Source organism: Telopea speciosissima, chromosome 6 (genome assembly GCF_018873765.1).
Source record: "Telopea speciosissima isolate NSW1024214 ecotype Mountain lineage chromosome 6, Tspe_v1, whole genome shotgun sequence".
NCBI lineage: Eukaryota > Viridiplantae > Streptophyta > Magnoliopsida > Proteales > Proteaceae > Telopea > Telopea speciosissima.
The window spans coordinates 56,294,035-56,309,593 of NC_057921.1; the positions used below are offsets into that span (position 1 = coordinate 56,294,035).

A 15,559-nucleotide genomic window follows, 5' to 3' on the forward strand; every position below is an offset into this window, starting at 1 on the left:
AATGGCGAAAGCATATTGAACCGGTGATTTTGTTGAAGTTTGTAGCAATGATGAAGGTTTCTTGGGTTCCTATTTCGCCACGAAGGTTCTCAAGTGAGAAACCCTAATAACCACGGCGTTTAGTTCACTCCAATAGATGAACACAAAAATCGTGGTTCTTAGGGTTTCTGTGAACCAAATTGCGCACAGAGAGCGAGCGACAGAAAGAGAGAGAGCGAAAGAGATAGAGTGAGAGAAAGATAGGGACAGAGTACGAGGTCGATCTTACCTCCAAGATGAGTTGCAGGTTGTACAAGGTTTCAATGGCTAGAGGCGTGAGAGGTGAGAGAGAGGTTAGAGACGTTGAGAGGTGAGAGAGAGGTTAGAGGCGTGAGCAGTTTATCGGACACAACTTTTAATTTTCAGCACAAAACGACAGAACATATCCAACATGTCAAAAGTCTTCAGGGAGCATAAATTTTCATTTATGTTTCCAAAAACACTCACAAAAAATACTTCGTTATCAAGCGATTTTTTGGTGTTTTTCCGTTCCAAGCTATTTCTCGTAAGGTTATCAAGCGGGCTCCATATTGGTGCCGTGTTTTTTTATTTGTATTTGGGAAAGATGTAGTGTGTTTCAAAATCCAGGTGTCAGACTTAGGATCCATCATGGCCTATATCGATTGGATATCGATCCGAATTGGTCACAAAATGATCAAAATCCAAGTTCTTTTGGATTGGTAAAAAATAATAATAAAATATTAAAAATCCGTATAAATTCATAAAAATTTTCAAAAAATAAAAAAATCCCCAAAAAAGGTAAATATTAGGGTTGTAAATGGATAACCGAAAATCCGAATTCGATCCGCATCCGTATTCGATTAGAGATATTCGGAAAAAAAATCCAAATACTTCGATAAAAATCCGAATCCGAATACTTAATTATAAAAAATTAAGTAAATAACAATCTTGAGGGTTTTTTAAGATTCAACAGGTTCTAGAATATGAGGAGAAGATAATCATGATCTAAAACTATGGATTGAGAGTGAATTGTATCCATTAGGCGGAGGAAGGTTCGGGTTACACAAGGCAAAGGTGTAAACGGATGGTCGAAAATCCGAATTCGATCCGCATCCGAATCCGTATTCAACTAGGAAATATTAGAATCCAATTACATCTGATCCGTATCCGAGCCAAATTTGATCCGCTTACAGGCCTAGTAAATATCGGATCAAATTGATCGATCCAACCGAATTGACCGATCTAGAGAATGATCTAAGAATACCTTGAGTTTACCAAAAAAAAAAAATCCAAGAATACCTTGATGGCTCCGTCTAATCTCAGGATCGGTCATGGCCGATACCAATCCTATCCGAGACTACGCAGTACGAAACATGTTGGTGACTGATCATATTGGGGCCGTATTTATTTATTTATTTTTTATTTATATTTGGGAAAAGATGTGTAGCGTAAAGAGGGCACACAAGTGGGGACCTTCTACACAACCATGGCCCATGGTGGGACCCACTAAAGCTGTGGATGGGTGGAGTGGGCCCCACAATAGCCGCGAAAACATCCGCTTTTCCCATCTGCTCGGCGGCAATACACATGACTCTCTCTTATATATAGTCTTATAGAGCTTAAAAAATAAATAAAAGTAAAGCCAAAAGCGATAGCTCCACCTCCCCCTGCCGAAGCTCACTCTCACAAAGCGATAGCTCCACCTCACACTTACTTTCTCGCACACTGAAAAGAAGAGAGTGAAGACTGAGGACATCTCCAGCGCTTTTGAACCCTATTTCGAGCTCTGGAACCCTAATTTTACATCGTCATTCATCAGTGAAGAGAGAGCAGAGCTGTGTGTTTGTCCACTACTCAATGACTGGTGCGTGTTTCAATCTGTCTACTTCTTTTGCTGCTGTCTCTCTCTTGCTTATTATGTTCTTGAGTATGGATTCTGAGGTTTCTATATTTTGTAGTTTCTGTTTAATTCTTATTCCCCCCCCCCCTTTTAAAGTTTTGGCGTGGTTTTGAAGGATCCAGCTGCGAAATGTACTCTTCATGGGGACTGTTTACATTGGAATGATACAGCATTTTGCTTTTCTGTGCTTGCGGGTTTTTGTTCCTGTTTTTTATTTTCGGTGTCTGTAACTCTCCTTTTTTTTTTTTTTTTTAAATAATTTCCCGTCACTTTTATTTTTTTGTTATTCAGTTTCAATTCTTTACTTGGTTGTGAGTTAACGTAAGGTTGAGGAGTTATTGGTTTTTTTTATTCTTTGATCTACTAATATTTAGCTAAGGGAAATTTTGAATTAGAGTTTGCTTTCAGTGGTTTTGGAGTTGTGCTTCAAAGGTCAGTACTCAGTAGTGGATGCGATTTTCTACTTTTTATATCTCATTATCTCTTATCCGATATGATATAACTCTCCAAGGCTCCTAGCTCATCGCTGTATTCATAAGGCACTCTTGGTGTCTTGCATTTCGAACCTATGCGGTATCACGGGTGTTTAGGCCAAGACTTTGTCTTCCCTGTTTGATCTCAACTTGTTTATCAATTGGATCTTTGTTATGCTATTTTCCACTTTAGTAGTCATTTACATGGAAACCAGAGTCAATTAATTTATTTGCTCTCTGCTCTTTGTAGGTTTCACTATCTGAAAGGAAGTTGATTTACTTGCATAGCTGCGTACACGCTAGTGAGTAATTCATTGTCTTGGAGATTATAAAACGATTGAGGACTTAAGGGTTTCTCTGTTGTGTTGCTTGAGAAAAGAAGGCTAGACCGCAAGGAGCTAGAGATATTTATACACTACTAAGTACTTCACTGTTTTGGAAAAAACCTATGCTGAGGGTTCTAGAAAGGGAAAACAAGAGGATTTTGTGGATTATTCATCAAAAAAGAATTGTTTGCCATTTGTAGCACTAGTTTAGTGCTTTAGTGAGAAGACCCATGTAATGATATACAATCATCTGAAATGGAGAGGATTCCTGAATCAAAGAAACTTCCAGGGAAATTGCCTGTGGTGGTTCAGCTGTCAAATGTATGTGCAAATGTGTTACGAGAGGAAGAGGGTCCATCCAGTGCCCGGGGATCTCAAAGCTCAGACTCACCTGCTCTAGTTAAAGCATGGAAAGGGAAAAGCTCTTACCAAGAACCAGAGGAGATTACACCTGATGTTGTGTCCTTTAAGGGCAGTGGGGATTCCTGTGAAGAAAGTGATCCTAGTTCATTTGCTGGGGCTAGTCATCCCCCTGAACCAATCGACACAGATCTGATGAGGACTGTCTATGTACCAATTGGTCAAAACAAATCCGAGACTAGATGCTTGGGGAAAAGCTTGTCCATGAAGGGTCCTTTTATAGAGGATCTTTCCCTCCGGGTTCCTGGTATGAAATCAAGCACAGCTATTCTTTCACCGGCAGAAAGCCTGGTTGAAGGACCTAATGATTTGGGTACATCATCTTCTCCATTTTCTGTCCCTCGTGCATCACATGCTACAGATAACACACTTCTACCTCCGGGTTCAGAGGAGAAGGAATGTGTTTGGGATGCTTCTTTGCCTCCCAGTGGCAATGTAAGTCCTCATAGTAGCATTGACAGTATTGGTGTTGTCACTGCCATGAGCATTGTCAACAGCTGTACTAGTACATGCAGGAGTGATGGCATGCTTAGTGTGGAAAGGAACTGTGAGAGTGCTAAAGGGAGTGTTAGAGGAGACTCTCTTGGAAGTGCAAAAACTAGTGGTAGCCGTGCAAGTGATAGCAGTGGCCTTAGTGATGATAGTAATTGGAGCAATATTACTGGAAGTGCTAATAAGCCTCACAAAGGAAATGATCCTAGGTGGAAGGCCATTCTTGCTGTAAGAGCCCGGGATGGAATCTTGGGTATGAATCACTTTAGGCTGCTCAAACCACTTGGAGGTGGTGACATTGGAAGTGTTTACCTCTCCGAATTGAGTGGGACCAGGTGTTACTTTGCTATGAAAGTGATGGACAAGGCATCACTAGCGAGCAGGAAGAAACTGACAAGGGCTCAGACAGAAAGAGAGATACTGCAGCTGCTGGACCATCCATTCCTGCCAACTTTGTATACACATTTTGAGACAGACAGGTTCTCATGTTTGGTAATGGAGTATTGTCCTGGAGGTGATTTGCATACTTTGAGGCAACGGCAGCCGGGAAAACACTTCTCTGAGTATGCTGCACGGTATGTTCTATAATGAAGTTTTTCATGTGTTTAATGTTTTGTTCTTCAAACCCTTCCCTCTGATAATATATTAATATTATATGTATATTTTATTTGTTGATGTTAATATCATGTTTTCCTCATTTTGGTTAGTATATAAGAAACCCAATCATTTTTGTTAAGGAAAATGATTACCCCTCCTGTGGGTGATTCACCTGATCAATTTCATGATCTACAAAAGTGTCTCGGGGTATTTGTATTTACAATAATAACTCTGGTTATCGTTTTCTACCATGTTGAGTTGATTGGGTGAGTTAGCTAGCTTAGGCGCAGTGATCTAATCACTGTATTTTGTAAACTCACATTTAAAACAAAAATAAATGTTCTATGACTGGATATGTTTCCCTTATTCTTTTACATTATAATTTGGCTACGATTTTTTGGAGACTGAATTATTTTCCCTTCTTTTTTTTTTGTTCGTTAGATTCATAAAAGTTTAAAGATTACCTTGTAAATACTTGTCTACCTCGAGTTTTATGTGTGTACTAAATACTTGAATTAACTATCTTTTTATTTTTATTTTTTTTATAGATATTGCATTAACTACCATTAGCAATGCAAAGGTAGTTTTTTTTTCTTAATCTTTATTTCTAACTATTTGCATATTAATACTGCACTATTCTATGTGAGTTGAGGCATATCGGTTTTATGTTCTCCAGATGTTGTTAACAACACCGTGCTATCAGTGAATGACACTGGGATAGGCTTTTATTGGATACTTATTTGTTCTTTTAGAGTTAGAAATTTCAGGTTAGTGCTGTTGTTGCTTGTTAGCATCATTCCTCCCTACTGGTTTTTTCTGTAGCCTACATCCAGTCCAAGTACCATGTGGCTACTTTACCATTTGCATGTGATGATGTGTTGGGATTTTCACTTTTGTAGCCTCTATGACATATCATGTTGTAGGGACTTATTCCCTTTTTTTTTATTTTTTATGTTAATGGTTTGGCGTTTGAACCTACTCTGTATCATTTGATGTGCTTTGACAAGATTCTCTAATCCAAAAGTGAATAGCTAGATCGAGCGGACCTAATGCCCTTAAGGATTATCTGCTGCGGCCTTGCCTAACTCTATTGGAGCACTCATGTAATTGATTCTTATTTTGTTTGTTTAGTGATTTTCTTTTTATGTTTAAGGGCCTCCCTGTCCTGATTCATAGATCTTTTAATGCTTTTGATCTTTGAGAAAGGATTTATAGTAGCCTGTATACCTATAGTCAGAAAACCAAAAGCCACCCTTTTAGTAACTTGGGAAGGGTGTTGCCTACTATTAGCCAAGTAAGAGAGGAAAGAACAGATCTTTCTTACCGGCTGGCTAACGAACGCGAAGCGCTAGCGCTATAGGGTCGGTTTTTTTTTTTTGTTGTTGAAATTTTCATCACAGTTATTCACTTCTAAGTCGTGCTCTGTAGATAAGATGTCGTCTTCTGCATGGTATTAGACTCTGATGACATTAAAGGAAGTTATGACATTTCTCAGCATCCCTGAATGGGTTAAGTGTTGTGATTAGGTAGAGAAACTAGGGAATCCGAATAGAGGCTTGTAAAACCAAGTCACTCAATGGAGGAGAGTGAGGGTGTTCAATCTGTTATTTTAACTCTGATGCATCGGGGGGATGTCATCCAAGGAAGGTTATTAATGCCAGGAAGTTTTAAGTTTTTAACTGAATGTTTGCCATCCTCATGATGTGGTTTTACTGAGTGGCGAGTTCTTTTACACGAGTAGATCATCAGAGTCATTCAGGACAATGAAGGAGTTCCATATGTTCCCTCTTCTCCCATTTGATTATCAGGAGCAAAGATGGATGTAACTATGTATTATTATTAATTTGTGCAAGTCTTAATAGATAAGGAGCAAGAGATTTTCCCAGCAACTGAAACAGGGAGAGACAGAGAGTTCAAATATCTGTACAATATGCATAATTCCCATGAAACGTTCAACCTATACTGGATATATATAGCCTATTAGCATCTCAAGTTCTTTACATCAAGCAGTTCAGTCTTCATTATGCCATCACAACACCTTTTTTTTGGGTGGGGGGGGGGGGTGGGGGTTGGGGAGACCTGTACTGCTGAAAGCATCACCACCAGAAGAAAAAAAATTTGCTACTTGGCAGTGAGTGAAATTGTCTTCAAACTAACATATGATGCACCTATTACATAGGCTCATGCTACCCTACTTAAGATGATTCATATTGAAGACCTTGTATTACAGTTTTTTTTTTTTTGGATAGAAGAGTAGGAATATTATTAAGGAAAATGAAAACTGGAAACAAGGGTTACAATGAGGACACTGCACATATTGGTTGAGATAGCCCCCAATCCTCCAACCAGTGGCAGATACATTGGCAATATTATGGACCAGGCTCACAACCTGAAAGGGAAAAGAAGGGCCAAACAAATGGCCTCCTACGGTAAACGTAGTGAAAGGAAATTCCCTTAAAATCTTCTACTGTAGATCACAACATATATAAAAGATACTGTATAAAGTTCTCATATTTCCATGAGCTCCAGTTATGGTGAACAGGCCCTTGCAATGGATTAGGGGAGTTGTTCCATCCATCCCTTCAATGGGCGAATTAACTTTCTTGGTATAATATAGGAAACAAAATGGAAAGGATAATTACTATACGTCTTGTTTGAACGAGCAATGTTAGAAATTCACAATGACATCCAATCTGTTACCCTCTCCACAAGGCTTGATTTAAAGACTTGATCGAGAATCAAGGTTCGAGAACTCGGGTCTCGGTGGCATCTCGCCAGGCCGAAAGAGTCGAGCCGAGATCTCGGCGAGTTGGTGCAATTTTTTTTTTGGACTCGGACCCCCAACTCGGTGGGTTGTACACATATTTTGGGTCCTGAAACTTGGTATCCAGCCTATTTCGTGCCATTTAAACACAATGGCATGCCCAGATTTGCTAAAAACAAGTCCAAATATGAGTTTCACTTTGGACCATAGGTTGGTAGGCTGACGAGTCGTACTAAAAGTCTAAAACAACATAATCTATATATAATTTAGTAAAACATAGCAAATTAGCAATCAAAACATTCTAATTAGCACACATCAATCAAAACATTCAAATAAAATGTACATTACATCAATGTTCACTTAATTTGTTACATAAAATGAGATTGAATAATTTATTAATCGAAAAAAATCCGACTCCATGAAGTGATAGATCGGGCAAAGATGTTCAACATATATTAAAACCACATGAATCTAACAAGGATTACAAAATTTTTTTTGGAAAAAATAGATTTGGGGAAGAAATAGAAAACACCTTTGAAATCTTGCAAATAGGTGATGATGCTCCAAATTGGCACTTGAATCTTCACTTTGGCACTTCAATCTAACTCCAAACAAAGTGCATTCCATCCAACAATCGAAAGAAAGAAGAAGAAATTTGAAGGAGAGGTTTTTTCCCCTTGGTTTAGAGCCAAGAACTTCGCTCCTGCTCTCTCTTATGTTGGAAATGGTTTTTGGGTGAAAATTGGGCTAAATACAACTAACTAGCATCTTTGGGCCCAACCGAGATCTCGCCGAGATCTCTCGCGAGATATTGGTTTTTTTGTACTAAAAAACCATGATTTTCACCTTCGAGATATCACCGAGATCTCGGCGAGATCTCGGCGAGAAATTGTAGTTTTTTGTACCGACTAGGAACTCGACTCGGTTTTGCCCAAACCGAGAAACTCGGCGAGATCTCGCGAGATCTCGCGAGTTCTCGAACCTCTGAGAATGGAGCTGCTTAAGCTGGCCTTTCTATATTTAGTTATGTTCACCAGATCAATTGGGCTTATGGTGGCTGCATCAAGGCAATTGAGTAGCTGGAGCCATTCATACCAACCAAAATCCCTCCTGTTGAAGGACATTCCCTATTTCTCTCTGGAGGTTCTTGTTGAAGAAGATTCCCTATTTCTCTCTGGGTTACTTTTCTAGTTGTATTTCTAACTTTGACTATGAGGGAGACACTACTACGATGCAGAACGAGATGACTATTTGTACTAAGAAGGTTGCTAAAGATGTCCTAGGTGACTCGAAAGGAAAATGTCATTCTTTTAGAGAGACTCGGTGGTGGGATGATGAGGTTCAAACAACCATTAAGACTAAGAAAGCTAGTTTTAAGACATGGAAAAGGACCAAGGATATAGAGGATCTAAAGAGGTATAAATTTGCCAGAAATAAAACTAAGAAGATTGTGGGAAAAGCAAGGGCGAAGAAATATGAAGAGGGTTATTAAAACCCACCTAAGACAAGAAACTACTATTATGGAGAACCGTTTTGGTTTTATGTCAGGAAGATCCACAACAGAGGCTATTTACTTAGGAGACTCATGGAAACATTTAGAGATTGCAAGAAGAGGTTCACTATATGGTCTTTATTGAGTCATTGACTTAGAAAAAGCTTATGATAGAGTCCCCTAGAGAGTTGATCTGGCAAGTACTAGAGAAGAGAAGTGTTTCAAGTTGTTGAGAGAATAACTAGTTGATTAATGCTTAAGTGATTAATCCTATCACTTAGCCCTTTATTTATAGTAATAGAATCAAAGAGTACAACTCCTAATCAAAGTAGGAGTGCTAATAAAAGAAATAGAAACAACTAGGAATGCACACTCCTAGTCAAACTAGGAGTGCTCCCCTTGTCTATTCTAATAGAGATCGACAAGGGGAAAAATACAGAAATAAAAGGCAAATTATAGAATAATAAAAACAGAAAATAAAGAGGGAGAAAGTGGGAGATAAAGTGGGAAAAAGGACCAGAATACCCCTACGGTATTCTGGCCCATATATTCTAACACAAGTAAATATGTAGACATAATTAAAGATATGTAGGATGGTGAGGTGACTAGTATAAGAACTGTGGAGATCAAGGTAGTGAATTCTCAATTACAATTGGGTTACATCAAGAATCATCTTTAATCCCTTATTTGTTTGCGCTTATCATGGATGATGTAACCAGAGATCTACTCAACATGTTCTAGAGAGACTCTTATCTTGATGAACCAATTTGGCTTTATGCAAGGTAGATCCATGACAAAAGCTATCTACTTATTGAGGAGGCTTATGGATAGATATAGAGATAGCAAGAAGGATCTCCATATGGTCTTTATTGACCTGGAAAAAGCCTATGACCGAGTCCCTAGAGATCTAATCCAACATGTTCTAGTGAAGAGAGGGGTGTCAAGTAAATATGTGGATTTCATTAAAGATATGTATGAGGGCGTGGTGACTGGTGACTAGTGTGAGATCTGTGGGAGGTCAGGGTGAGGAGTTCCCAATTACGATTGGGTTACATCAGGGTTCAACCGTAAGTCCTTACCTATTTGCGCTTATCATGGATGATCTAACCAAGAGCATTCAAGATAAGGTCTCCTGGTGTATGCTCTTTGTTGATGATATTGTTTTGGTAGATGAGACAAAAGAAGGGATTAGAGCTTTGGAGGTCAACCTTGGAAATGAGAGGCCTTACGATTAGTAGAACAAAGACGGAGTATATGATGTGTAATTTTAGTCACACTATGATGGATACTGATATGGTGTGAATTGAGGGAAGAGAGTTACCACAAAGTGACTATTTTAGATATCTGGGGTCAATCATAAATAAAGAAGGTGATATAGAGGATGATGTTTCATAGAGAATTAAAGAAGGATGGATGAAGTGGAGAGGTGCGTCCGGAGTGCTGTGTGACTGACATATTCCTTTAAAGCTTAAAGGAAAATTCTATAGGACTGTTGTACGACCGGCCATGATTTGTAGGGCAGAATGTTGGGCAGTTAAGAAGTGACATATTGATAAGCTTTGTGTAGCAAAGATGAGGATGTTAAATGGATGTGTGGAAAAATAAGGAAGGATAAAGTACGGAATGAACGTATAAGAGTGGACTTTGGAGTAGCCGCGAACAATGACAAGCTCCGAGAGAGTCGTTTAATATGATGTGATCATATTCAACGGAGGCCTAGGGACTCCATGGTAAGGAGGAGTGATATGATTCCGATTGAAGAGCTCAAAGAGCTAGGGGCAGGCCTAAAATGACCATAGGAGAAGTAGTGAGGAAGGACATGCATAGTCTAGGTCTTGTACCAAGTATGACCTCGGATAGAGCCTATTGGAGGGCAAGGATCTATGTAGCAGACCCCATTTAGCTGAGATTCTCCTAATGTGCTAGGGTGAGCCTCTTTCCTCATACTATCTTTCATCTTTCATTTTTCGGTTTATTTCCCAACTTTCAATGATCTTTTTTCATTTTTCATTTTTCATCTTTCATCTCTCCGTTTTGGTTAGGAATCTGTTTTCCCTACTTTGTTTGTTTGGATCCATGTAGCCGACCCCATTAAGTTGGGATAAGGCTGAGTTTGTTGTTGTTGTATGGATGATTTAACCAGAGGTATATACTAGAAAGAGGTTCAGTCAACTTCTTAGAGTATGGTTCATCCGACCTGATCTGGGAATGTATCTCATATCGATGACTAAAAAGAAGACTGAATCAATCACCACATCGACCGGTGTAGCAAACCGTTGATACCACGTTTTTGGATTCTACCGACCCCAGGCCCCTTCTGGGGAATAGACAGAAGGAAAGGCTAGGCGTAGGTGCAATGGAAGGTAGTGAGTAGAGCATAAGGAAATGCCAGTCTCGCAGTTTCAGGCGTGTGATTACGATCATTTTTAAGCTCGTCAGTCAGAGATTGTATGATACACAGTCTGTTACTTGTAAACAGGCTCATTTATTTTAATTTAATTAACATTTATTTACATTCTCCCTCCCTTTTCCGTCCTTCTGCTCTTTACGGGCCCCCTATTACTGCACCATCCCTATTAGGATTTGTTCCCGAGACCTAATAGTAAGAATTCGCCCAATGATTCACTGAACGCTTTTATCAATCAGTGCATACTTTGTCGGAGAAGATTCCCGAACAAATGGATATTGGGAAAGGAATGAAACCCAACCTTTTCCCGTGGGCTTATAGTCTCTTATACATGTAGATACAACCCGAACCAAAGTGATTTGAGCACTACTATTATTTGAAGCAGGTTGTTTCTTTCTAATGGGCATGTATCAAAATGAGGTTCCTTGGTGTATGCTTTTTGTTGATGATATGGTTATGGTGGATGACACAAAACGGGGATTAATGCCAAGTTGGAGTTATGGAGATCAACCTTAGAATCAAAAGGTTTTAAGATAAGTAGAATAGAGAGGGAATGTATGGTGTGTAACTAGGACAGATAATAAAGTGGTGAAAATTGATGATATGGAGATTCGATTATTTTAGGCATCTGTGCTCAATGATAAATAAAAAAGGTGATATATAGGATGATATTTCACAGAGAATTAAAACAGGATGGATGAAGTGGAGAGCTGCGCCAGGAGTGTTGTGTGATTGACATATTTCTTTAGAACTAAAAGAAAAATTTTATAGGACAGTCATACGATCGACTATGATGTATGGTCCGGAATGTTGGGCAGTTAAGAAGCATCATGTAGATAAACTCAATATAGCGGAGATGAGGATGTTAAGATGGATGTGTGGCAAAACTAGGAAGGATAAAGTAAGAATGATCATATTATAGCTGATTTGTGAGTAGCTCCGATACATGATAAGCTATGAGAAAGTCATTTGAGGTAGCATGGCCATGTTCAATGGGGGCCTTTAGATGCTCGAGTACGGAGGAGTAATTTGATTCAGATTGAAGGGGCAAAAAGAGCTAGGGGCAGACCTAAGATGACCCTAGGAGAAGTGGTGAGGAAAGACATGCATAGCTTAGGCCTTGTATCGAGCATGACCTCAAATAGAGCTGATTGGAGGGCAAAGATCCATGTAGCCGACCCCATTTAGTCGGGATAAGGCTGAGTTGTAGTTGTAGTTGTATTTTTATCTTCAACTATCTTATGTCTACGGGTTTTCTTTCTCCTGGTAAAATTTAATTTAGTTAAAAGATCTTGTTTCAAATGCTTGTTTTCTGTGTTTGTGGGACACAAATATTGTTCCTCACCTCTTGATTCATTCTCCTTTTTCCCATGTGGCATGGTTTGATTTCTTATACTCTCATATCTGATGTGTCATGGCTAAAGAAGGGCAAGAGATTATGTGGTGCTGGAAAAATTTGGAAATCAGTGGAACAGGCAGGAAATTGCCCATAGCTCTTGTGTGGAGATTGTGGTTGGAGTGAAGATGTGGATAGTTCAATGGTTAAGTGGAGCCAGTGCACAGGGTTATGAAGGCAATTGCTATTGTGGTTTTTTAGCTTCTATGGTAAAGAGCTTATATGCTACAGGATCTAGATGCATGTGATAAACTGGAGGAATTCTTTTGTTTAAAGCTTGTTTGGGGTATCTGCTTGCATCACTCTCTTTTGGACCCTTATATGTGACAGTATGGCTGTTGGTTTGTTTCCTTTCTTCTCTGTGAAGTTTTTTCTCATGCATATGAGATGTTATATACAAGGTTGAAGAAGTTTGGGCTTACATCTGAGGGGAGGTCAAGAATACTTGATGAGAATGGTGGACATAATAAACTGCAAAGAAGTGAAAGATCTTGATCTGGAAAAATATCAGGGAAATGGACTATTGAGAGTGAGTTTTATAAGATTCTTTGAAGGGAAGAAATGATTTGGCATCATAACTTACGAGTTGAGAGTAAGGCAATTGCAATAGTAGAGTCTCCCATTGGATTGTCAATAGCAATTCATCTCTACTATATTTATCTTTACATGACAATAAAACCTACTGTCTAGAATGTTTGTCATTACATTGTTGATTGATCTGAATCAGGTGATTCAATTAGTGGTTCCATTAAAAATTCTTAACCACCTGAATTTGGGTCACGACAGCTTGGCATATAGAATATCATCTTGGAGGAGTAGTTACGATCTAATTGGCATTGGGGCTATTACTCTAGTTTTCTTAAAATATGGAAACCTAATATTCTTAATGACTAAGAAACTGAACATAGAAACTACTATTTAATCCCTTATAGGACTTAAATCCTTAATATTTGGGCTTATAGTATTGGCCCATTACAAAAGTCCATTCTTGATCCAGTTTCATGGCCTGGTTGGTGCTGCCCTTCTTGTTCTCTTGAACTACATCAATATGATATGCTCTAAATGATTTAAATAGAAAAACAAATTGTCCTGCTTGCAAAATTAATATTTGTAATGTAAAGTAGCTAATGGTATATCTTAAAATATTTAAAAAATATAAACACTTCAGTCGCTGAATCCTACATTTTGAGATTTACCAAGCTGACACCTGCTCCTGCATCTTGGTTAAATAGGTGCCTTGTAATCTTTCTTCATATTCTCGAGCATTACCTCCCCACCCCCCCTTTTTCCCCGCTTTCCTTTTTTTGGGACCAAATCTAAGAAAGCTACTATAAACACCAGTAGTAAGAGAGTACCCTTTTGGGATTGGTGTGTTGTGTGATTACACTTTCATCAAAAAACAAAAAAAGAGTACCCCATAGTTCTAACTCAGGACTTTTGATTCCACTCTCTGAGTCACCGGGCAGGGTACCTAGCACCTCTGTGTCTCTCTCTCCTCCTCACATGGATTGACCTTGCTGCTGCCCTCCTATGTACGATACCATTTTGTTGCACCTCATCCTCATTGGTGCACTCCCCTTTGCCGCTTGCTCAGAGGACCCTCTTTTTGTTTTTTTGGTGGTGAGAATTTTAACTTGACCTTTCTCTATCACCTCAATTTTGCAACTGTTTCCAATTTATTAATGGATGCTGGAAAATAATTTCTGCTGCTGTTCTATCTGAAGGCTAGGGAAGCAGTGTTGCTGTACTCTTCACATTAATCAGTTTTAACACTTTAATTCCTGGATGCTGTAAATAGACAGTTTGTGTTAGTAACTGATATGGTTTATCAACCAACACTAATTTTGCTTTTATCTTCATTTATCATTTCAATACATATTTTTGGAGAAATATTCTCTGTGGGGGAGTGTACCCCCTGCACCCAACACATGGGGGTTGGGGGCGAAATGACCGCTCCATCCCCCATGAAGGCGGTAATGATCACCCTGTTGATGCCACTCTACCCCCACAGAAAATTCTGGCCCTATATTTTTTTAATGAATATGGGATCGAGTTTGAAGGGAAGTAATTTTTTTGTCTGAAGCTTAAGAACTTGTACATCTGCCTCTAGTTCTTTGTCACTTCTTATTCACTAATTCCCAAACCTTGCAAATATAATTTATTTGCCTTCATTATGCAGGTTTTATGCAGCAGAAGTACTTCTGGCGGTTGAGTATCTCCACATGTTGGGAGTCGTTTACAGGGACTTGAAACCAGAAAATGTTCTCGTCCGTGATGATGGCCACATAATGCTATCAGACTTTGACCTCTCCCTAAGATGTGCAGTCTCACCTACTCTGATAAAGACCTCGTCATTTGACTCAGATCCCTCAAAACGGGCAGCTGGTGGTGCGTTTTGTGTCCAGCCGGCCTGCATTGAGCCGCCTTCTGTGTGCATCCAACCAGCATGTTTTATCCCACGGATATCTCATCAGAAGAGCAAAAATAAAACTCGAAAGCCCCGCACAGAGCATGTACAGCCAGCTAGCTCCCTGCTAGAGCTTGTAGCTGAGCCGACAGCAGCCCGGTCCATGTCCTTTGTTGGAACTCATGAATATCTAGCCCCAGAAATAATCAAGGGAGAAGGCCATGGCAGCGCTGTGGACTGGTGGACTTTTGGTATCTTCTTGCATGAGCTCCTGTATGGAAAGACTCCATTCAAGGGTTCAGGAAACCGTGCGACATTGATCAATGTGGTTGGACAACAGCTGAGATTTCCAGACTCGCCCGCAACCAGTTACTCTAGCAGGGATCTGATCCGGGGCCTGTTGGTGAAGGAACCCCAGCACCGCCTTGGAGTGAAGAGGGGAGCAACTGAGATCAAGCAGCACCCATTCTTTGAAGGTGTGAACTGGGCACTAATACGGTGCAGCACACCACCTGAGGTGCCAAGGCCAGTGGAGGCTGAGCTGCCTGGGAAGTTTGGGGTAGTTGATACTATTGGGGTGGGGAGCAATAGTAAGAGGATGGCAGGAGCAGACATAAAGTCCGGGGGTAAATTTCTGGACTTCGAGTTTTTCTAATATTTGAATCACCATGATTCTGTATCTGATGTATTGGCATGCCTAGTTAAATTATAAAGAACTTGCCTGCATTGCTGTCTTACTTAAAGGATTAGCATCTGAGAGTTATTGGGATCCAAAATCTCCCATCCCTTGCTGTTTCTGATGGAACAGTGTTCTTGTTCCGGGAAGGTTTCTCAACAGAAAATTTGGCTTACAAGTTACAAGTAGTACTATAACTGGAGCTGTTA

General features: G+C 39.6%; 1 protein-coding gene across 2 annotated transcripts; it reads left to right on the plus strand.

The window, feature by feature from the left end:
- The first annotated feature begins 1,767 nt into the window (after positions 1-1,767).
- On the plus strand, positions 1,768-15,439 carry LOC122664827 (serine/threonine-protein kinase D6PKL2-like). 2 transcript variants are annotated; one of them, XM_043860828.1, is made up of 4 exons: positions 1,768-1,864; positions 2,624-4,186; positions 14,447-15,360; positions 15,410-15,439. In XM_043860828.1, the coding sequence occupies exons 2-3, from the start codon at positions 2,955-2,957 to the stop codon at positions 15,327-15,329; spliced, it is 2,115 nt and encodes a 704-aa protein (XP_043716763.1). In that variant the 5' UTR covers positions 1,768-1,864; positions 2,624-2,954; the 3' UTR covers positions 15,330-15,360; positions 15,410-15,439. The 2 variants fall into 2 exon arrangements, with proteins under 2 accessions (XP_043716763.1, XP_043716761.1); XM_043860826.1 differs by having other exon boundaries at positions 14,447-15,439.
- Positions 15,440-15,559: the final 120 nt, after the last annotated feature.